We start from the raw sequence: 24,739 nt of genomic DNA on the forward strand, positions 1-24,739 counted from the left end.
AAACACTATGCAACACTCAATGGAAATATCCCAATCTGCTTTAAAAGAAAAATATTTGACAGTTGTATACTTCTGGTCATGACATATGGAAGTGAAACATGGACTGTAATTAAAAAATTGCCCAACATGTTGAGGATTATTCAGAGGAAAATGGAAAGATCATTACTCAGTACTACCATTCTGGAAAGAAAGCTGAATACTTGATTCAAATTATGATGAGAGACATTATAACAGCCATTAAAAGATCCAAATGGTAATGGATGGGTCGTTTTGCAATAAGTAACTCAAAAATGGACAAAGTTGATGTCAGAATTGTATCCCAGAGATGGAAAGAGAGCTATAGGAAGACCTATAGAGACAGTGGTGGTGGTGGGGGGGGGGGATGAGATTAAAGATTGACTGGAATTCAGTGGCACAGAAAAGTTCAAGATAGAAATGAATAGAGGACTTTGAGGGAGGCCTTCATCCAGCAGTGGATGGAAAATGACTGATGATGATTAACAGAAGAAGAAAATGGAGATATTGATTATGGGAGTTGTGACTTTTTATACCAGCCTCACACAAGGGCCTCAAGACCTATAACACAACTATGCCATGTATGATGAGATAGAAGAAAGGAATCAAAGTGTTTCTTGAAGAGTTGTACATCATATGTGTTGGGGAAAGTGGTATAGAAAGACAGTTCCAAAGAATGGAGTTATATGGAATGAAGTAAGAGTGCGAGAAGTTAGTTCATTTATTCTGAAATTGCCCATCTTCATACATGATTAGAGTGAAGTGGAGGAATAGTGGTAGTCACTTCAGTGCAAAAGCAATTACAAAAAAGTCAATGAGTGGAGGATGCTCTATTAAGCAAATAGCACTCTTCTGAGTAGAGTATCATTATGTAGGAAATTTTTAATGCACTGCTATCCATTGTGAGAGCAGTATTTTGTAATACTGCTCTCACATTAATATTTGTCAGATTAATATTTGAGAGTTACACTTTATAGATCTCAAATCCACTCAACCTTAGAATTTTGTAATCTTCATAAATCCCTAATGTTAAATACAGATGTATTTAACATTAGGAATTCAGCAGAAGAGAAGTAATGTTTAGAACAGAAAAAGATTACAAAGCTTTTAGCAGGCTGAAGAGGCTATGGATATGATATTATTTAGGCCAGAATAGGCTAGATGGGGGAAAGTCAGTCTAAAAAACATAAAACTGGTCTTGAATTGTGAGCAGAGTGTTATCAAAATTGAGGGATAGTGAGGCATATTCTTTCTTCTGGGAAATAAGGCAGGTTTCTGTCTTGGTAGTATTAAATTTCACTAGATTATCTTCAACCCACTTTAGAATGGCTAGAAGATTGGTGTTTTAGGCATTGGTAATAAAGTTTTGTGAATGATGAAGAGAAATAAAATGTACTATCATCAGCAGAACTATGATAGGATTGGATGTTAGTGAATGAAAATAATTAATGTACAAAAGAAAAAGTAATTGAAAGCATAGAACTTTGGCATACTCTGGCATTGATGGAAATATCAGATGAAAGAGATCCATCTGCCATGATATAACAACCAGAGAAGAAGCTAACAATCCACTTACAAAGGGGTAAGTTAGAGACTGTGAGATGGTAGCTTAGAAAGAACGACTCAATGCTAGACTCAGTCAGATGTCTTGGAAATGTCACAAGCAACCCCATGAGATTCTCCAAATCTCAGGCCTAGTTATTCTTGCACATCCTTGATACACATGTATAGATGAACCAAGGCTTAAATATGAGAAATTAGAACTTTAATTGGAAGACCAAAAGAGGAAATCACATCCAAGGAAGTGAGCAATGTTCCCTCTAATATTTGCCATCCTATGTGTTTACGAAAAACATTTTGTGTGCAAGTGTCCAATCTCATGTGCAGTGTGTGCAGCAGCCTGCACACACTGCACATGCTCACAGTAATGAAAGTCACAAGCCACAGTCTTAATATGATGGCAACCTTGGCTTTCCCATTTCAGCACATTTGTCCAGCCACTCAAATTTAAATGAATTTGCAGTTATTTTTCGTTGACAGTGTCATTTTGAGGGCTAATGTAATATTTCTAATGTTAATGTTGCCCATGTTTCATCTAGCTATAACCTGTAAAATCAGGAGCACTAAATTAATTTGCTTAAATCTATGTGGCTACAAAAAATTCATCACCATTTCTATGAGTTCAAGTGACTGTATGGTGTAGACAGTAGACACTCTAAACCAGTGATTAAATTCAGTTGGGGCCCAGCCCCAGAACTTTTTTCTGTTTTGTGACTTTTCTCCTTTTATGGTAATCATGCCTACATTATTATGTTATTATTCAACAATTGTTTCCAGTTTTGAATGTATATATAAAATCAATATCAACAGTCGCCTGATTACGAATGCGTGATAAAAGGGATGGGGAGGTTTTGAGCTTTCTGTAATGCGTTATCCTGCAGCGATTGACAAGCAAACATTATTGCAGTGTAGTGTAGTGGAATTTTGACAGACTCGTAGCGATATTTTGTCTTTTCTGGTTGGCAACACTGTCAGCAAGAGTCAGTAACCAACAATAGAACAGCAGATTAGCAGAACAGTTGTTTATCAGAGCTCATGATTGTGAGAAGCACAAAGAAAATCCTGTAATATTTTTGTGTTTATGTAGGCCTAATATTTCAACTATGGATAAGTACATTGGTACCATCTTTAAATGGAAAAATAGCTCGGATGACAGTGATAATACAAAACAAGTTTGTAATGACCATTTGTGTGCAGTTACTGAAGAGATAAAGGTCTGTAACAAATCCACAGAAACACAGAATTCCTATCAATTGCAATTTTTGTTCAGCATATTACTATTAATAAAGTTTTGCTCAATGTATTAATATTAATACACTGAACAAAAGGAAAGATTTGCCGACTTGCTGGACACTCGACCAGTGAATAGTATTCTAAGGTAAATATAATTGGTTATTTTGTAAGGACAGGGATTTGGGGTCTATAACATGTGTAGAGGTACAGAGAGGTACAGTTCTCCACATCAGGGCATTCACGTAGCATCAGAATGGATAAATGGATTAATATGTATTAATCCATTTGGAAAGAAATTTATGAACATAGAGATACCAAATCCCACAAAACTGTAGAAGCAATTATTAGGAGTAAAAGTGAGAATTCATTGCAACACATTGTAGAAGAACAGAACTCTTTAGCTCACGAAATCATGTGCTGTGTGTTTTATTGCAAAGCATGATCATCCTAGATTAATTGATCTTCAGATTCTTAATGGGCTAGATATGGGGCGTGCTTTACATAGTAATGTGACATGCACTGAGATAGTGAATCGTATTGCAAAACAAATGAAACACAAAATTGTGGACAGCATTATAAACCATAGAACCAAAATTTCTACTATTCTGGATGAAAGTACATCCATATCTAACCAGACTGTTCTGATAGTGTGTATACAGGGTCTAATAAATGGTGATGATGTTACAACACTATTCTTTGATTTAATTCAGTTAGAAAGCACCAAAGCAATGGACATTAAAAACTCGCTTATGAAGTGTCTTGAAAAGCATGGTCTGAAAAAAGAAATCCTGTAGGAAATTCTAATTGGATTATGTATGGATGGGGCCTCAATTATGATAGGGAAATGAGTAGGCTTGGCAATATTAATGAAAGAAGATTTTTCAATAATTTTAAAATGACACTGCATAAATCATCACTTAGAACTTGCTGTGCATGATTAAATGAAAGATGTTATGACAACAAATAATTTTGTGATGTTTCTTGATAAGGTATACCATCATACCCCGAAGTTACGTGGTAGGTGGGACCAACAGAAAGCGCATAAGTCGAATTTGTGTAACTCGGGGTATAATTTTGCATGTAATTTATATATACAAACATACAATTGGGACCAAAGGTTTACAAAAACACCTATATTTTTTAAGAAATATAATCATAATTGTAGTTTTTTGCTTCTGTGTCGATGGTTTCATAAAATATAATAGATTCGTCTGATGGCATAATGTCTTTTTCTTGTCATGCAAAATTTCTTCATAGCAAGCTAATGATTTTTTTATTCCTTGCTTTGTGGCTACAATTCGTTCCTCGTTAGAATGTATGTCCTCCAAAATCTGTAAACTTTTCTTTTATGATTGTTCTTACTGTGGATTCCTGTAGATCGAAACTTCTTTGCTAGCTAACAAATTTTCATTCCGCCTTCAAAATCCTTAATGATGTTGAGTTTTGCTTCCAAAGTCAATGTTTTTCTTTTCTTGCTAGCTGTAGAAGAATCGGACTTGCTTCTTTTGGATGACTTTATTATTTTTTATGTGATAAAATTTTTATGAAGAACATAACATTAAACAATCGCAAGGTTTGTAGACTATAAAAATCATGTATGAATGAAGGCTGCGCGAAACACGTCAGTGCTTTTCACAGCATGTGCGACACTGGCAAATGTAGCCGGCACCAGAAAGATACGACTAGTGGTGAGGGGTGAAGTGGGACAGGAATATGTACATATAAGAAACCGCATAACTTCGGATTCGCGGAAGTCGGGGTATGACTGTATTCAACTTTTAGCATGTCCCCAAAGAACTTACATGAACTAAGGAAATGTGCAGAACAGTTGTTCTGCAGTCTCAGCAAAGTGAGAAAGATGTCAACTCGTTGGGTTGCATCAAGTTTTCGGGCTGTGAATTCTATTTGGAATAACTATGCATCATTGCACAGTTTCTTTACACATGCAGCTCATGATAGAAATCGAGATAGTAAAGAAAGAGCAACATTTCAAAGGCTAGCCAGTAAACTTGAAGAAACATACTTTAGGAATAATGATGGATGCATGATCTGAGCTTTCTAGCCTCTCAGAATCTTTGCAAAAAACAAACTGTGACATTACCTAGAGCAAACCAACTCCTGTACAGAACAAGAGAAGTATTTAAAGGTCACAAAGAGAGAGAGGAGGTATTTACTGAAGGGAAGTTCCAAAAGCTATAGAAGCAAATCACTTCAAAGGAGTTCCCTTGAAAGTATTTGGGAATAGGAACAACACAATGTAAATAAATAAAGGACAATTTTATAAGAGTATAATCACAAATTTGACCAGTTGGTGCATGACAGATAAGGACACAATGTACTCAGAAATAATGAAAGTAGTTTTACCTGAGTATTGGCCGGATGATATTGCCGTGTACTATGGCGAACAAGAATCGAAAGGTCTGTCTGATTTGTTTTCTCTGTGTTATCGTGAGGTCATTCAGTATTATAGGGATTTTAAGCACAGTGGAGGTAAGCATGTGTCAGATGCCATGAAGAAACTTCTGAAGTGTGTTGAAACAATACCAGTGAGCAATGCAGAGTGCGAGCAGGGGTTCAGCATTATGAACAGTATTGTGACACCATCAAGAAATGTGCTCATGGTTGAAAATGTCTTATCTTTACTGACAGTAAATAGTTGTGGTCCACCAATTTCCCAGTGGGATCCTCTTCCATATGTTAAACGATGGATGTCCCAAGGAAGAAATAGTGCCCTTGCTTATTGTAAAAAGAGACATTATGCAGACTGACAAATCAAAGAAAGCTGTGTGGAAACTGTTGTAAACCACCTGCAACTGTTAACTAAGGTAAGCCCTGATATTTTTGTGCATTCCTGTACATTTCACTAGTTATATTATATTTCACTAGTTAAAGCCTGATGGCTTTAACTCCACCAGAATAAATGAAATTTTAAAAAATGTTGCGACAATCTAGCAATAGCCTCACATTTATGATACTTTAAGAGCCCCTGAGCTTATTCGTTTAGAATTTAACCACTGCTCTAAACAAAATATGCCTTTTCAACTTGATGACATCAGTGTCAGTTCATCCACACATCACAGGCTAAAAGTAACTAATTAGAACATATTTAGTTGGAATGAATTAGAGTAATATTCGAGTGGAGACATTTGAGAAATTACTAAATAACATAAGTCACAAGTATGATTTATCACAGTGGCTCTCAACTTTTTTTAATACTTCTAAAACCAAAATCGAAAAATTTCAGTACCACTTATTAAAATATGTACAATAGAAAATAAACTATAGAATACTGTAGTAACGTGATTTGAACATTGATGTGAAATTAAATTATGTGAGCAGGTGCACAAGACTAAAGCAACATTGCATATTGACATCAACACTGCCTTGTAAGAAAATTTTCCAGGAAGGGAAGAGAAAATGTGAGATAAGATCATTTGTGATTTTAAGCTTTCCAAGAAATATATAACTATCCTATATATAGTTATATAAATATATAACTATATATAACTAAATTAATTACAATTTATTAATATTAATAACTTTTTTCTTTGTAATTAATATTAATTACAAAGAAAACTAAACTACTAATCACAAATAAAGGGAATCCCATGAAAATAAATTTGGAAATAAATAACAACCTAATACAACAGGTAACTTCCTTTTAATACCTTGGGAGTCTCATCACAGAAGATGGAAGAAGTCAATCAGGTATAAAAAAAAGCCAAAAAGGCATCCTAGAATAGACAAAATATTTTTATTAATAAAGGACTCAGCATTCAACTAAAAATGAAACTGGTGAAAACATACATATGGAGCACAGCATTACATGGTTATGAGGCTTGGACTTTAACAAAACTAGACACCAAAACGTTGGAGGCATTTGAACAAAAGGATGATGAGAATTAGTTGGATAGAAAGAAAGAAAAAACTAATGAAGTGCTAAACATGGTTCAAGGAGGGTACTACTGAACCACATGAATAAGAGGAGGGAAGGCTTAATTGGACACCACCTGAAGCATAAACTGCTTACAGAAATAAGGGAGGGGACAATAGAAGGAAAGAAACCAAGAGACAGATGAGAATCTCCTATATATAAACAACTTAATAATAATTACTGGAGCTAAAAGCTATGAAGAAATTAAAAGGAAAGCACAAAATAGGATGCTATGACATAGTGCTGTCACCAACTAATTAATTCACTTGACACATTCAAGAAGAATTTTATGAATTAAAAAAAATTCAACCATCCATTATTCACATACCACCAGATCTTTTTTCAAGTACCACCAGTGGTACTCACACTAACCATTCAGAAATGCTGATTTATAATATAATTTGTTTTTATAGTAAGTTCAAAAATTATTGAATGCAAATGTCATCGTCCTACAATAAACTCAAATTTCAAGTTCTGTGACATATCTCAGTTTAATTGATTACACTTTTTTTTTAGACTTTTAATTTCTAAACTGTGTGCAAATGGCATGCACATTTGCACACAGTTTAGAGGGAACACTGGAAGTGAGGCATAGAAGTTTGCCATTATAAGAATTTCAAGTACAATGTTGTATGCATTGCTCCATGGAAGAAGAGAGCAACACTAAACTGTGGTTTGAATTGCCTACCTAGAGGATAACAATTATTCCCTGTCTTCTAAGAAGGATAACTAGAAGAGAACAAGAGTGTTTGCTATTCTGGCAAGCCTGTAATCAGTTTATGTAAGATCATTAGTTATAGCACATATTGATATATGTACCACCTAGATCAGTGTAGTTGGAAAGTAAGACGAAATTCTGAAGATTATTATCTTCCAGGAAGAATTTACTATTAGGCAAGTTGAAGTGAAGAAAAATCAATATTTAAAGAAATAAAATCAATGCATTCACAGTAATTAGTGAAATTTGGAAAGCAGTTGAGGCAACAAAGTAATTTATTAATTTGACGCAATAGGACAGAGATTTTTATCCAAAGAAAACCAAAAAAAAGGAGATCCTAAGTTGCAAACTCATTATGCAGTATATATGAGAATAAACATATGCACAGATGTCACCTTAGAAATTAAAAGTCTAAAAAAAAAAGTGTAATCAATTAAACTGAGATATGTCACAGAACTTGAAATTTGAGTTTATTGTAGGATGATGACATGTACTGGAGGCTCTCACCTGCAGATCATTAGTTAGCACATGTATATCATCATTCTACTGGACACTGAGGATTCAGAGAGGTCATCACCCCACGTCAGTGATGGTTTGGTGGGGAGGGAATATCGGGGGGGGGGGGTATCCAAGTTGTATTTCTCTGAGAAAAGAGTCAAAACATCTGCCAAAGTGTATCAAGTGGGTATAAGAGTTTGAAAACTAAAACACAATTGGAGATCCAGTGACAGAATCTACAGAAGATGATTGGATCACTCAGGGAAGCCTGGGCTACATTGGTTTTGTAAAGATAGAAAGGTTTGCACTTCATATTGGACTCAGTAACTTAGTGGCAGTTCTGATTAATACAAAATCAATGAAGATTATTATGAAAATAAATATCATAATAGATGGCAATCTGTTTATAATGTGTACAGCTGTGAAATGTTATTTGGGAGTCTATTTCCAAAAAAGGACCATTGAATTGCCGTGTAACCTTTGAACTTCAAATTCCAATTCACAATTATTCCAAAATCCCTAGCCTCATCACTTTCTTGTGGCATAATCTCGCTAATATAATTTTGAAATTTCATCACACCAAAGTGCATAAATTTACACTTACCTTGAACTGACAGCCATTTTCATTGTCCATATTTCCAACCTATTAAAATCATTCTGTAAGTGCTAGATATCAGTAGTATCCCTGATTGCCCTGCCTATCTTTACATCACTTTTACATCGTTAGATATTCAAACAATTGAATATCTCCTGATAGATTGATTCTTAATGTGTAGATTGAACAACAACAGTCCAAGGACTGAATCCTGGAGTACACCACTAGTTACCTTAAATCTAGTAGATTTACACCAACTGTGAGACCCCTCAACACTTCTGCACATGGCAGAAGGCAAATCCATTCCAATAATAGAATAATCAGTGCATTTCGTGGGATGAGTGTTGATTGTTATATGTCAGAAAATTAGCTTTTCTTTTATGAAAATTCTGTAGCATCCTATCAAAAATGACTTTGCAAAATCCAACAGTATCATAGTATGTCCATTCCCTTTATCCAACATATGAAACAATATTTCATAACAATGTCTATAACATTGTTATGAAATATGAGCAAAATGTTAAAACATTAGCCATCCCCCCCCCCCCCCCCCCTTAGTAAATCAATGCTATTCCTTGCACAGTATAGCTTGTCTGTCTACACATTTCTCTCTGAGTTCTTACCAACTTCTCTAAAAATCTTCACCACCATACCAGATATATTTGATAGGTCAGTAGTTAGACACATCTATTTTGTTTTGTTTTTTTTGTTTTTTTTTCCTCACCACCCTTGTACAACAAAACTGGCACACGTTCTTTTCCATTCCTGTGGTTTCTTTCCTCAGATGAGACTCAAGTTATACAAACATGTAAAGGTCTAGCCAATTGGCTGAACATGGCTTTAGCATACATTCTGACATTCCATCTGTCCTTATTGCCGAATTTTTATCCAGGTTGTGCAACAGCTCATCATTTTCATGAACCTCTAACTCTTGATCCAATGTAGTAATAGTACTGTGCACCATATTGCATACACCTGGTTAATATATCTTAACAAAGTGAGAAGAAAGTCATATCGCTGGAAGAAAATAGAATTCATTTGTTTACTAATAAATTAGTGGGTAAATAAATAGTCTTGAATACTATGGATATGGTTATAGGATCAGAAGATATGTCCATAACCAAGATGGCCACATTATCTGACTGAAGGGGTGGGGGGGGTGTAATTGTCAGTTAAGTAGGAGTATACCTACTCCTACTTAACTGACTAGAGAGCAGGTGGTTATGATAAGCTTAGACACCTGCTTAAAGTAATGACATTGGCATAAGAATTTTCAAGGGAAGAATGTTAGCATTGCATTACATTATATTGGGGGATTGAGACAGCCTTCGTGCCCCCCTTTAAGCTCTTTGAAAGAATTCTCCTTAAAAGAATTTCACCACTCATCAAACGAGCACTCCCAACTGAACAAGCTGGCTTCAGGCCAGGAAGAAGTTGCTGTGACCAGGTCCTGGCCCTGACAACTCAAATTGAAACAGGCTTCCAGATGAAACTTAAATCTGGAGCCACTTTCATTGACCTAACATCTGCTTATGACACTGTCTGGATCAGGGGCCTCCTCCTAAAACTAGGAAATATTATAAAGTGTAAAAAAACTTTCCAACTTTTTGATTCTATTCTCTCGAACAGAATGATCCAGGTCCATATTGTCAGAAAAAAGAGCAGGCCCAGATTCCTTCACAATAGTCTTCCTCAGGGCTCTATGTTATCCCCTATACTTTTTAACATCTACGTGTATGATCTGCCTCATACCAGATCAAGCAAGTATATGTATGCCAATGACCTAGCGATCTTACATCAATCCACCTCCTTTACCAACCTAGAATCAACCTTGAATACAGACCTGAACACCCCTGGAAGAGTATTTTAAGCAGTGGTACTTGAAGCCAAATCTAACGAAAACAGTGTCCTTAGTATTCCACCTGTACAATGCAGAGGCAAATCTACAACTCAACCTTTCTTTCTGTGGAAAAATGATAGAACACAAGCCTCACCCAAAATACCTTGGGGTGAGCCTGGACAGAAGCCTAACCTATAAAAGGCATATCATCAATCTCTCCAATAAAATTAAAACAAGAAATAATATCATTTCAAGGCTTGCTGGAACAACCTGGGGTTGTGGTGCAGAAGTCCTAAGGTTGTCTGCACTAGCCCTCGCAATCTCTGCAGCAGAATGTTGTGCCCCCCTGTCTGGGAAAGAAGTACACACACTAACATTATAGACACCCAGCTAAATTCTACCATGCCCACAATTAGTGGGACAGTGAGAAGCACCCATCTCTCCTGGCTGCCTGTTCTATCTAACATTGCTCCACCACACATACGGAGAAGACAAGCCTCAATTAAGGAATTTAATAAAGCAGTGCGCAACCCACTCCTGCCCCTACATCAGACTCTCATAATCCCACCTATTCTACGCCTCAAATCTAGAAAGCCTCTCTGGTCCATGGACGAACTCTTTAGTATCACCACCTCTGAGTCTGGCTCCCACTGATGAGACCTCAATAAAGGTTGAAACTGGTGTGGGTAGTGATCCTTCCCTTAATGCATAGCATTATACATGTCTGCACGGAGATGTGCTTTGCATTATGAGATACTAAGGCAAGTGATGTGAAGTCATACCACCTTTACCACGAGTTGCCCCAGTCCTGAAAATACTTCTGGCACAAACTTTGTTTGCTTACACTTGGATATTTCTTGGTATCTTTAATTTATAGTATAACCAAGTAAAAAAAAATTTCAACAATTGTTTAATTAGCTTTTTACATGTACTGAAGATGCCTGTGATACTCAGGCAAAAAGTCTACTAATAAATAATATTTTATGTGAGTTAATTCCTTTATTATAATTTTAATTAATCTTTATTTCTGTTCTTTTGAATGGTCTTGCTTTCTCTACAATTTTCTGTAAGGATGATGATGTTATTCAGCCATATACAAAAGGTATCAACAAGTTTCTTTTTTTTCTCTTAACAACACTCACATATATAACTAACTGCAAACACATGACCCTGTTTTGGTTGTTGATGTGTGTTTGTGCGCATGTATAAAAAAAATTATAGAACAGGCAATAATTTGTTCTTTTCTGTTAGAAATTATTTTAAAAACATGCTTTATTAATTTTGAATACATTCAACTCCCAGGCCCCTTAAGGCATAATGCTATTATAAAGGAAATTAACTGTAGCTATAAACTATCTCCATAGTTCTATAGTGAGAGTCGATTATATTTTTAAAACCTGTATTGAATATTCTCATTTTGATGTGTTAATATAGGCAGTTCCTGTGAATTCTACTCATGAACAGCAGTGTGAATTCCAGACTGAAGTATTATCATCACTTATGGAGCATCTTTTAGCAGCAGATGTTTTACTAGGTGAACAAGCAGCTCTTCCCATAGCATCAGGAGGAAGTTATGCATATATTACACCAAATGTTTTTTATTTTACCACTTGTTTAATTGATAAACTCTGGCAAGGTATGAAAATATTTCATGTAAATTTTTGTGAGGCATTTATGTATCATTTTTTTAAACTTTTCTCTCAGATTTAGAGAAAGTTTTAAACTTTTTCTCCCAGTTTAGAAATTATAAGTTTACTTGATTTAAAAATGAAGCAGTCTTAATTTTCTTTTAAACATGTATTAGGCTGGGCAACCTATGTTAGCATTTATTCATACTAAGTGTTTAAAAGTAGTGAATCAAAATTAGAAATAATAATTTATTAAGTTGCTTATTTTTGCTGAATTTGAAACTGGTGTACTCATATTTGAAATAAAATAAAAAAAACTCGTCACAGAACACAACTCATCAATAATTAAGTAACTGTGGAAACAATTCAGAAATGTAACAGCCATGTAATCTGTTGCTGTTGAGCTGAAGGTGTATTAAAATAATCATTTTCCATATTTTTGGTAAAATAACATCCATGCTTGTTGAGATTTGGGATTGACTAATTTCAAGTCCAGAAACCAAAAATATTCTTTTAGGCTTGCAATATCTTCTGTATAGTGTCATATTTATTTTTCCATTTTAAAGTGTTTAAAGGTGTATCCCAGTTGATTTTTTTTCTTCTTATTCCTGAATATGTTTTAGGATGCTCTGGCTATTTAATGCCATAACACTATATTCCATGAGTCATTGTATAAAATAGCAAACATATCATTATCTACATATTGTAAATATACTAAAAGATTATTTAGTTAGCACTGTTGATGATTTTGCTCTAAAAGTAATTTATGTAGAGGCACTTCCTCCTACCTTGTAGGTCATGCCTCAGTAACTTGCTCATGTATTATAACACAGTGACGGCTGAACTGGATAAGGGTAATGGGTTTACAGTGATTCTACTGGACCTTGCTAACACCTTTGACAGGATACCACATGGAATTCTAATCAGTAAATTGCAGCATATGGGGATGGATATAGGGTTGGTGAGATGGATAGGAGGGTGGTTGATGGAGAGATATCAGAGAGTGGTTTATTCAGGAGTAGAGTCCACAAGATGGCCTGTGACTAGTGGTGTGCCACAAGGATCTGTTCTTGGACCACTGCTGTTTAATTTGTTCATTAGTGATATAGGAAAGGATCTGAGAGGAACAGTTCATTTGTTTGCGGATGATGCAAAGTTGGGTAGGGCAATAGTGAATGCAGATGATGTCAAAATTTTGCAAGATGATTTGGATAGATTGGAGGTCTGGGCTAAGGAGAATGGATGTCAATTTAATGTGGCAAAATGTAAAGTTATACATTTTGGGGTGAAAAGATTAGCAGCAGTTTACTACATTGGTGGAACTGTACTCCAGGAAATTGATGAGGCATGAAATTTAGGAGTGTTGGTGGATAAGGAGTTGAAGTTTAGGGAGCACATTGCAAAAGTGGCCAAATCAGCTCATCAAATTACTTGGTTGCTGAAGAATACGTTGACAAGCAGAGACAAGCAGGTTATCATTCCTCTGTATTGAGCCTTGATAAGATCCCATCTCAACTACTGTGCCCAGATTTGGTCACCTAGGTTTCTTCTTGGTGGGGAGGAGGTTGAGAGGATCCAGAGGCGAGTGACCAAGATGATAGCAGGTCTGTGGAATGAACCTTATGGAACAGGTTGAGGATTTGTGGGTTGCAAAAATTGGTTGATAGGCAGAGGAGGGGAGATATGATTGAGACATCCAAATTACTGAAGGGTTTCTATAAAATTAATTCAGAAGATATTTTTGAGAACAGGGCTGGTTGTGGAAGGACTAGGGGACATCCATGGAAATTGGACAAAAGTGTGGTTAGTAAAGATGTTAGAGCTGGGTTCTTTACTTTAGAGTGGTGAATGAGTGGAATGGGCTTCCAGAGTCTGTGATGGATGCTGTGACAATGAATGAGTTTATGGCGAGGTATGATAGATACTGTATGAATGTCGAATAGTTGTGATGAATATGATTTGGGGCCTCCCTCGATGAGTCTAATGACTCCCTGGAGTTGCCCATAATAATAATAATCTTCTTTTTGTTTTTTGTGATAATTTTTAACTTCACTGTTCAAACACGTCAAGAACAAAACCATCAACATCATCATACCACAAACATCTCATACTTGTGGTATGGTGTGCTTGCAGTCTGGTGCACAGACACATAAGTTATTTTTATGGCAGTTTAAATATCCAGAGCTGAAATAATGCACATAACAGTAGGAGGGGGGGGGGAGAAGAGATGCTAAACTGTTAACATTCACCTTACAGAATATGCAGTACAAAAGCCATAAAAATTTTGACAAGATAGGATTGACATGCTGCATGTTATATAGTCCTTCCTGCAATTATGTGCGATGCAGGTGAGCAAGTAGAGGAATGAGTAGAACCAATAATTGGTAATACTATACACTATCCAGACCGGTAGTGGCCCTTCCCATTATGCATAGCATTTTACATGTCCAAAAGGATGTGTGTGCTTTGCATTATGGGCTACATACTAAGGCAAGTGATGTTGTGAAGTCATTAGTCTCTGTATACAAGTAGCTAAGGCATGAATATATTTCACGCAGAAAACATTGTTTTGCTTCCTTGGGTAAAGGATTAAAGCCAAGTTTATGATTTCTTGGCATCTTTAATAAATGCAGAATGTAGTGTTTCGGATTTCTAAATTGAGTGAAATAGTCAACTGATGGTGTAACAGTAGCTGATGACTTTAAATGATACAATACTTTGTGTCAGAAGCATCTGAATAATAGAGAGGAGCTTTTGGTTTGGTTAGTTCAACTAAAAATTATAAATGGTAATGAGCCTTAGTAGATAAAGAATGATATTAGGATAGACTGTAATGGGTATAGTGTTTCAGGAAGGATAGAGAGAATAAAATGTTTTTTTTTTTAGGGGAGGGAAGTGGAAGCTGATTAATAATAATTAATAAATTGCAGTCAAAGAGTAGAAATACTGTGAGAGAGAGAGCAGAGATGTGGAGGCAGTGTGCGTTTGAGGATATATGATGTGAGATATAGGCTTACAGGGCAAAATGTACAGTCAGTTGCTGCTGTGGACTGTGTGGTGTAAGGGAGAAAGTGGATAGCATGCATTCACAAATTATCACAGTGAACACATGATGAGTAATTATGAACTATAAAAACAGATAGATTGAAACGAAGAAAGGCTGTTTTATACAGCTACTCTTTTAGTATCTGTAGCAAACAAGTAAAATGTTTCTTCTTTCTAGGCATAAAATTCAGTGAAGATGCAAAACGGATATTGAATTAATTTATAGAATAAGCATTGCTGATATGGTAGAGAACTAGATGTGTCATTTTGTTATAAATAAGAGAGACATTAGTGGAAATATAGCAACATTGGAACTTAGCAGTATATAAAATAATGCCAGGCTTTGCATTCTAGACAGTGGATGAAAATAAAAAGTTATAGTAAAAGTATTAACAGTATTAATACCCAACCTGCAGAATATTAATGTTATTAATACTTAAATATGTTAATATTGGAGATGGACTAGATGTTAAAGTATATTTGGGATATACTAGAAAGTGATATCCAGTTGTTTGCTAAATGATGCTAAGTTGGAGTGAGTAGGAAGGAATATATCTGATACAGAATCATGGCAGGCTGACATTTGCAGAAGTCATTCTGGATAAATTCAGTTATCAGATGTGAGCAAACATTCTTCGGTATCAGTAATGTTTCTCAATGTAAAGTTATGGATGCTGGATGAAGGATATTGCAAGCAGAGTGTCATATTAATGGAAATTGCTGCAAGCAGTCAGTGAGGTCTGCTTGCAGCCATAATGGCACTGTTGACGACAATACTAACTCATAAGAAAAGTAAGTTATTCTCCAACTTTACAAGACTTTGATAAGATAATCTAGACTACTGCTGCTGTGCATAGATAGGGTCACTGGGGAGACACTTGAAAAGCCCCAGAGGCAAGTGATTAAAATGATAGCTGTCCAATGGAATTGCACATTTGAGGACAGATTGCAGGAATGTAATTCTAGCAATTTGTGGAATAGATGGATGAAAAGAGATATAATAGAAACATTGTGTTTAGAAACATAGATTGGAATGTAGATTATGAAGCCAGATTAAGAATGTGGACTACAGACACTAGTAAACAGCAGAAAGGGGCTGATATAATAGACCTATATAATAGACCTAGAAACTTTTGAAGAGGTCATATAGTATACTAGTAGATGACATTTTTAATTTTATGGGAATGGAGAAAGCACGAGAGTATCCATCGAAGTTGAGAATGAATGCAATCAAGAAAGGGGTGAAAGCTAGATTTTTTCTCTCATGAAGTTGTGTTTGAGTTCAGGTAGTGTGAATGAATTCAAGATGAGGTATGGCAGTTGATATGGACCTCCCCTTGATGGATTTCTGACTACATGAAGATTGATGGTAATAATATTATAATAATCTAGCTTACAGTATAGATAATGTGAGATTCTGTAACTTATGATGATGGTGAAGGCAGAACTCAGAGAGAATGGCTAGGAAACGTGACATCCATATTCTTTTTATGGCAAGAAATCAAAGGCATGGAAGTTTTACTGTTACATGTTGTGAGCATGATCAAGGAAAGATATGAAAGGTATTTTAATAATAAGTGACTAAAATGGCCATCCTTCCATGACTAACTGAGCAGCACTAATCTAAAGATATGATTAAACAGAATACAAAATTGCAGAATATTAATACAAATGTAAGAATACCAGCAATACTCCCAAAAGAGAATGGTGTAGGTGGATTGGTTGCACACTAGCATTACTGATGAAGAAATGTATAGAGACTTGACAAATCACATATGTGGAAGAGGAATACCATGCTCTTCTCCTACATATCTTTTAAGGACACATATCAGAAAACAGTAATTGCAGAATATGCAGTAGTTTTAAACATTTGTCACCACTGCATATTCTGCATTTGTCACCACTGCAGAATATGCAGTGGTGACAAATGTTTAAAACTAACATATGTCTTGTTAAGTTTCCGAAAAAAAATTCACATCAGGTATGCAGTTAACATTAATATTTCTTTGGTATTAAAGTAAAAATTGGAATTTTCTAATGAAGATTTTTTTTTGTTTGTTTGTTTTTATTATCAGTCATAAGTTTTTCTTTATTAGATTTCTTTATTGTTTTAGATTTTTATTTATGTGAATGTTACATAATCTCAAAATCATGCTCCAGAGGTCAAATGTGGAACTATTTCAAGCCACTTAGGACCTCCAGTAAATGGAGTAGTGGTCTCATCTCCCAGTGGGGCCCCAGAAGACATTCACAAACATTCATGCCCATGGCATGAATCTTTGTGAATTCAGGATTTGAATCCACAGGGTGTTACTTGGAGAGTAGGCATGCTACCCACTCAGTCAACCAGGCCAGCAAAAGCAACTCGAGCCATCTTTCCTCAGGAGAGCACTTTTCGTAATTCTAAAGCCAACACCTTGTCAAAACAGCTCGTACACCATAATTATGAGATTTTATTTATTAAGAATAAATAAAATTATCATTTTTCATTTTATTCATTCATCCTTTTCTGGTGATATTAATTATTACACTGTGTATTTTAACCTTTGTACTTTATTCCTTTACAGTTTATTATATTCATTTCATAATCATTTAATTTCAAATAGTTCATTTCTAACTTATTCTTTCATGGTCGTTCTGTTCCCTTCTTAAGTCCTTAAAATAATTACCCATATACTTTCTCAGTTAAATTATCAGGTTTATGGTAGTAGAAGTACTGCAGAAAGTAAGATCTTACTCTCATCCTGAGATTTTTATTTAATAAGGTCAAAGCACTTTGTGGCAACTTGTTTAGGTAAAATTTATAAGCTCTGCATTACTTCAACCTTGGCATTTTTAGATCTGGCTCCCACTGATGAGACCTCAATAAAGGTTGAAACCGGTCTGGGTAGTGGCCCTTGCCTTTAATGTATAGCATCATACATCTCTGCAAGGGGATGTGCTTTGCATCAGGGAAAATACTAAGTAAAGTGATCAGAGCTTACTCCACCTTTACTATGAGTTGCCTCAGACCTGAACTATGTTCAGGCACAGACTTGACATACTTGTCTGTTTGCTTACTTGGGAAAAAGGATTATTAAAATACCTAGCTTATAAAATTGCTTGGTATCTTTAAGAAGTACTGCAGTTCACTGTAAATATAATTTCAAGGTATGTTTTTCAAATATTATTGTTGATTTGATGTGTCTTAATGGAAATTTCATAACAGTTTCATCACTAAATCACAGGTTTAAGCCAGCAATTACTATTATAGCAAGTTCAAAACTTCAGTGCTCCTAAACAAAATAAGCATGCTATGTTATATTGACTTAATTACATCTTATAATAGTAGTAACAGTTTTGAGCAGAAAAGATGCATATACCATTTTTTTTCCCTAGATTTTCTAGAATGAATTATCATGTGATTTTATATAATTTTTCTGTGATGTAGAAAAAATTTTTTTATTTTTACATCAAGGGAAGGGGAAATGTTTCTGCCTAAGAAAGCTGGCCTAGTTGGCTGAGTGATTAGTGTATCTGCTCTCCAGTCAAAAGGCTGAGGGTTCGAATCCTGCCTTGGGCATGGATGATTGTGCTTGTCTGTGAAAATACTAGTGGTGGTAGTCGGCAGTAGATAGCGTTGGTGTAGATGATGAAAGTAATAGTAGTTAGTGGATTTGAGTGGTGGAGAGTTGTAGAGTAGGTGTCCTCCCTCGATGAGGCTTTGAACTCCCTGGAGGTGTCATGTTTTTTTTTGTTTTTTTTTCCTCAGATAAATTACATACATTATATGAAGACAATTATACATAACAATTACTTTCTCGTACATAAAGTTTTTTTTTAAATAATAATAACAATAACTGTTTACAACATATATTATTATAATATTCATAATGATGATTATTACAGATGTTTCTTTTGCAATTTTACACTCTGTATATACAATATCAATGGACATAATCACTCTATATTGCATACTTTTGTTACAGTTATTACATACATTTGATTACATGTGATACATTACTTACATTTGTTTACATATGATACATTACTTACATTTGTTTACATATGATACATTACTTACATTTGTTTGCATATGATACTTGCATTACATACATTTGTTTACATATAATACATACATTACATACTTTGGTTTACGTGTGATACATACATTACATGCACTTGGTTACATATGATACATCTTGGATGAGAACTAATTTCTCTGCTTTCATCCTCGAAGCTCATATGTAAGCTTATCTGAGGATAACACCAGTTGGTTATTATTTATTGGTTATTTATTTATTTTTTGCTGTGTTGGAAAGCTACAAAATCTATGTAATAATAATAATAATATGAGGAAAGCAAGGTTGTGATATGAATTATGGAGGATATAGATTGAGACAGGACAGATAAGTGAAGAGATTGGCTGTTGGAAGTGGAAGACTGATGATGGCTGCAGAACAGGACCCTCATTTATGGTAGCAAATGGTTGGAAGGTGGTGAGATAGAGATACGTGTGTCACAGAAAGGGCATTGTTTTGTGATTCCTATTGCATACTCATCAGTTATCATCATCAGTTATTTGCAAGGAGAGATAATATTACATAAATTGAGACTGGTGAGATGAGAAGCAGATCACATTAATTGCTTCTGTTGGAATGAATGATGTTCATTACATCATGATTTAAAATTGAACTAATGAGAACAGGAATCTTTCCAGAGGACATATGATCTAAGGTCAATTTTGTTTCAGAAAGTTAATTATATTTTGTCATATAGTGACAATTGTGTTTGATGGAAAAGATGTGTATACCATAATGTTTGTCTAGATTTTACAAAGGCATTTGATAGAATGCTGCATGTTAAACTAGTGTTGAAGTTTAATGCAATGGATTATCAATTTATTGCTGGACGTTTCCAACAAGTTGCATATTTGGGAGCATTTTGGTAGAAAATTCTGATGTGATGTTGCTGCAGAAGGATTTGAATAATCTGCTGACAGTAGATGAGTGGAGTTACCAGTGTTATAAAGTGTATGGGTACATGCTTTGAGGAGAAGAAGAAGAAGAAGAAATGAAATGAAATGGAGAATGTTATATAGGAGGTGGAGGCAATAAAAAGATCATGGAGTGATAGTGAACCTGAAGTTGAAATTTGGAGATATGTAAAAAGTTGTGTAATCAGGAGAAATGTCATGGAAGCAATAAAAGGTGATAGTGCTTTATATAAAGTATTTACTGGGACATGCATGGGTTATACCATGCAGATGTTACCAGGATAAATTGTAGATAAAGAGATATGTGATATATAATCCATTAATGAGATCATCTAGGGACCTTCGGAATGTTTGCTATGAGGAGTAATTGAGGAAATCTACTTTTCCAAGTTTAGCAAATTAAACAAGCATATTAATTATAAGCTTAAGAAGAATAAGTTTGTGAGAGTAACATCAAACAGTTGAACAAGATTATAATAAATTTAGTTAATCCTTTATCCAAGTGTGAGCAAACAAAGTTTGCACATGAAAGTATCTTCAGGACTGGGGTAAGGTGGTACAACACCAGGGCAACTCATTGCAAAGGTGGAGCAAGCTACCAACACTCCTGTCTCAGTGTATCTCCTATAATTCAAAACACATCTCCTTGCAGATATGTCTAATGTTATGCATTAAGGGAAGGGCCACTACCCAGACTAGTTTTGACCTTTATTGAGGTCTCTTCAGTGGGAGCCAGGCCCAAGCTGAGATACCAGACAGAAGCATTCGCAGGTCATCTCTACCTATAGGAGTTGACAAATGGTGTGCCACCCTTTTTTAATAAATTACTCTGGATTTAGAGAAAGATGTTGAAAGTTTATTTTTCACTTGGTTAGAGTATAATAAATTTAGTTTAATCCTTTATCCAAGTGTGAGCAAACAAAGTTTGCACCTGAAAGTATCTTCAGGACTGGGGTAAGGTGGTACAACACCAGGGCAACTCGTTGCAAAGGTGGAGCAAGCTACCAACACTCCTATCTCAGTATCTCCTATAATGCAAAACACATCTCCTTGCAGATATGTCTAATGTTATGCATTAAGGGAAGGGCCACTACCCAGACTAGTTTCGACCTTTATTGGGGTAGAATGGGAGTTCATGTCTCTCATCATTGGCCTTTGGAGAATAAAGCATGCTGAGGATCAGCAGACAGTGAGAGAGGAGGATAATGCAAGATAGAGTAGGATAGTAGGAGGTAAAAGAAGCCTCAGTCAATCTGTTTAGCCATTTTAGGCTAATTGGTCTGTAACACAATCTCAATTTATCTGTTCAAAAAAAGGTTAACTTAACCATAAAATTTTGTCTAAAGTCGCATATGAATTTATCCAATTTAATGATTTAATCAGGTGTCTATGGAGGATATCCGTTGACCCTGTTTTGGAACAGTATTTTACAGTTTAAATGTTTGTTCGTAATTTTTGTTACTAAATCCTTATTTGTATTCCATGTAATTAAAATTTACTGCTGTTATTGAAAATCTAAGGACTTATGGTCCAAACTGGATATATAAATTTACCATAAAATTCGAACTTAATGTCCAGACTAGATTTTTTTTTTAAAATTTTTTTTTTTATTTTTTATTTTTAAGAAAGGACTTAAGGTCCGGTAAGTTGAAATAAATAAGAATGTTTCGAAGAACTTGCAGACCTGGTACCATGGGACTTAAAATGGGGTAGAATCTGGCCCGGGAGATGCCGCTCACAGGGAGCGGCACCGCCTCGCTGTAAGCCTTCGCATCCCGGGTTCTCTGATCTACCTCCCCTTGTTTGGATTAAGAGAATCCATGCCAGCGAAAGCTTTGTGGCAAGGAAGGACAGAATAGTTATTACTTTTCCTAGGGAGAGTTAGGTGGGGTTTTGTAGATTCTGAAGATATATACAGGACTTGATGCGTCCCTGTATGAGAAAGCATATTTTCAGTGGTTTGCAGTATTTGTTCACAAATTTAAAGTCTCCTAGTAAATGTCTCTCTTGCGCAAGAAATTTAGGTAGATAGAAAAAAAACCTTTCCTTATTCTTGCATACATTAAATTTGCATCCTGTACTTGGGATTTTTTCCATACCTTCCCGATGTGATACTTTAAGACGTTAATTAAGAAGATAGCGAACTTTTGGGTCTTGTTGACCAGTGGAGGGAATTGTAGATGCACGACCTCTTCTAGTGACAGCATCGGGATTCCCAATGTTGTGCTCAGTCTTTGCCAGATGCGTTGGGCTGGTGGGCAAAAATAAAAAAAATGCTCCACTGTTTCCACGCCTCGGCAGACATCACAGAAGGGGTCGCACGGACTGGGTACATACATGGATTTAACCTGTTTCACCGGGAGCCGCCCTTAGGCTATTCGCCAGGCAAGATCCCGATGTAAAGGCTGTCCCCAGCTATTTTTAATGTTTCTAAAAAGAATTTCGTTGTTGGTCCTGAGATTTGGTGTATCATGCCTGGAGATTTGAAGAAATCCCAGTATACTGCTTTGAGTTTGTGTGTGAGGATTTCTGTTCCTTTGTCTCTAAGTGTTGTGAGCGATTTCACTAGTGTGCGGTACCACTTGGGCACAACCCTTGCGTGGGGTCCAGCATAGTCCGTGATCCCAAAGAGGGGGAGGAAAAATCCTATAAAATATCTAATGAGGAGGCCTGAAGTGTGGTTTGAGTTTAAGGCCTTCCGTACAGTTTTGAATGTGTTTGCATGGAGCAGGCTTTTGAGATTGGGCAGAGCGTACCCCCCTTCTTCATGTTTTAGTTGTAGGTATTCTTTTTTTACCTCGTGTTTTTTCTCATTCCAGAAGAAGCCTATGAGTTTTTTTGATAATTGATTTTCTTGTAGCAGTGTGATGCCTGTGATGTTGACTGTGTGCATCAGCATTGGGGTAATGATTGTTCTTATTACTGTGGCTCTGCCATAAAAGGAGAAAAAGGTTGGTTTGAACAGCTTTATCCTTTCCATCCTTGTTTCCTGTAATTTTTTAGTTGGTAATGCTAGGGTCTCAGAAAACGGAACGCCTAGTATTGTTAGGGGCTGCGTATGCAGCGTTAAACCGTAGGGAAGTCCAGTGTTATGGAAATTTCCAAAACTTTTGATTTTAGTTTTTTGTGCATTAACTCGGAGACCACTGACTATGCTGAAGTTTTGTAGTATGTCAAGATAGATGCAGATGGACTCAGAATCTCTGAGTGTAGCCACTACATCGTCTGCATATGCCACTATTTTGCATTGTCTGGAGACTTGGGGCAGTGGAATACCGTTAATTGCGGGGGTGTTCTCAATTCTGTTGATTAGGGGTTCTATTGCTAGAGAAAAGAGGAGGGGGCTTAGCGGGCAGCCTTGCCTAACCCCTCTCTTTATGCGGATTGGTTCTGTCAGAAACCCATTAATAGACAGTTATGTCGAGGCCTCCGCATACATATTTTTAATTGTACACCGAAGTCTCGGGCCCACACCTATTTTTTTTAGGGTGTCCTGCAAGTACATGTGGTTGACGCTGTCAAACGCTTTTTCCAGGTCTGTGGAGAGAAGTGCCAGGGGGTATTTTTTTTCTTTGGCCAGTCTGATTAGGTCTCTTAACAAGAAGAGATTAAATTCCATAGATCTACCTGGGATTCCGTAGACCTGTGAGCTTGTTATTATATTTTCTATTCCGCCCATAATGCGCGTGCAGATAATTTTTGCGAAAATCTTGTAGTCTAAGTTGGTTAAGGATATCGGACGCCAGTTATTTGACAAATTCCGATCTCGGTCTTTCTTGGGGATAAAGATTGTATAGCTCTTAACGAATTCCTCGGGGATGTTTCCTGAAGTGAGAAATTCATTGAAGATGTTTACTAATGCTGGCAGTGCAAAATCCCAGATAGATCTATAGAATTCTATCCCTAGTCTGTCTAGCCCTGGGGTCTTTTTTGTCTTGATTGTTTTGCACGTTGCCTTTATTTTCGTCGCAGTTATCGGCCTGTCATGCAGGGCACTAAGATGATTGGGAAAACGTTTGACATCCCACTTGCTGAAGTCATCCGTGCCCTGCTGGTCAGAGAAGATGCCGAGATACTGCTGATGAAAATGACGGAGTATTTCATGGGTTGAGTTTAGAATCTGGCCCTTCTCTTCGATCTGATAAATCATTCTCTCGTCATTTGCCACCACCCGTTGTTGATTGTAGAATGCGGCAGAAGGCGTTTCCAAATTTCTGAGATAGAGTCTCGTTCGAAAGTCGAGGTCCTCGACTCTACTCTGCCGCTCTTGCTGCAACTCTATTTCTGCTTGTCTGATAAGATCTTCGCAGGGAACTCCGCTCCATTTGTTTATCCGGTACCAGCCGAGTTCCCTGTAGAGATCCCTCAGTCGTTTACATTGTTGTAGGCCCTTTCGCATCCACAGTTTTGAAACAGTTCCTTAGCCTGCCACTTGAAGCACAGCCAGTTTTCCCAGTCCCAGTTGGTGTTTGTCCATCTGTCACAAAGGTTCTGTAGCTGGTCACTAAAAAGACTGGGAAAGGTAGAAGGGAGCCTCCAAGGACCTCTGGCTGTTTCCATAACCTCTGGGAGTGTGATTTTGAATATGACCATTTTGTGGTCTGTTGACATGTTGTGTACTGCGGTGTGACGTATCCTCTGAACATGTTGTTCCAAGTTTCGAGATACGTACACCCTGTCTAGTCTCATCGATATTTG

The 24,739-nt window shown here is 36.3% G+C and overlaps 1 protein-coding gene across 3 annotated transcripts in view; it reads left to right on the top strand.

Moving 5' to 3' along the window:
* Positions 1-24,739, top strand: part of bchs (WD repeat and FYVE domain containing 3 bchs) — a 1,305,514-nt gene that overhangs the window by 659,116 nt on the left and 621,659 nt on the right. For all 3 annotated transcript variants that reach the window (XM_090399415.1, XM_090399420.1, XM_090399430.1), the window contains exon 37: positions 11,828-12,029. In XM_090399415.1, the coding sequence (XP_090255541.1) occupies positions 11,828-12,029 (202 nt within the window). The remainder of the gene's footprint in view (positions 1-11,827; positions 12,030-24,739) is intronic.

This window comes from Typopeltis vanoorti, chromosome 1 (assembly GCF_054136105.1).
Source record: "Typopeltis vanoorti isolate ZY-2024b chromosome 1, IOZ_Tvanoo_1.0, whole genome shotgun sequence".
NCBI lineage: Eukaryota > Metazoa > Arthropoda > Arachnida > Uropygi > Thelyphonidae > Typopeltis > Typopeltis vanoorti.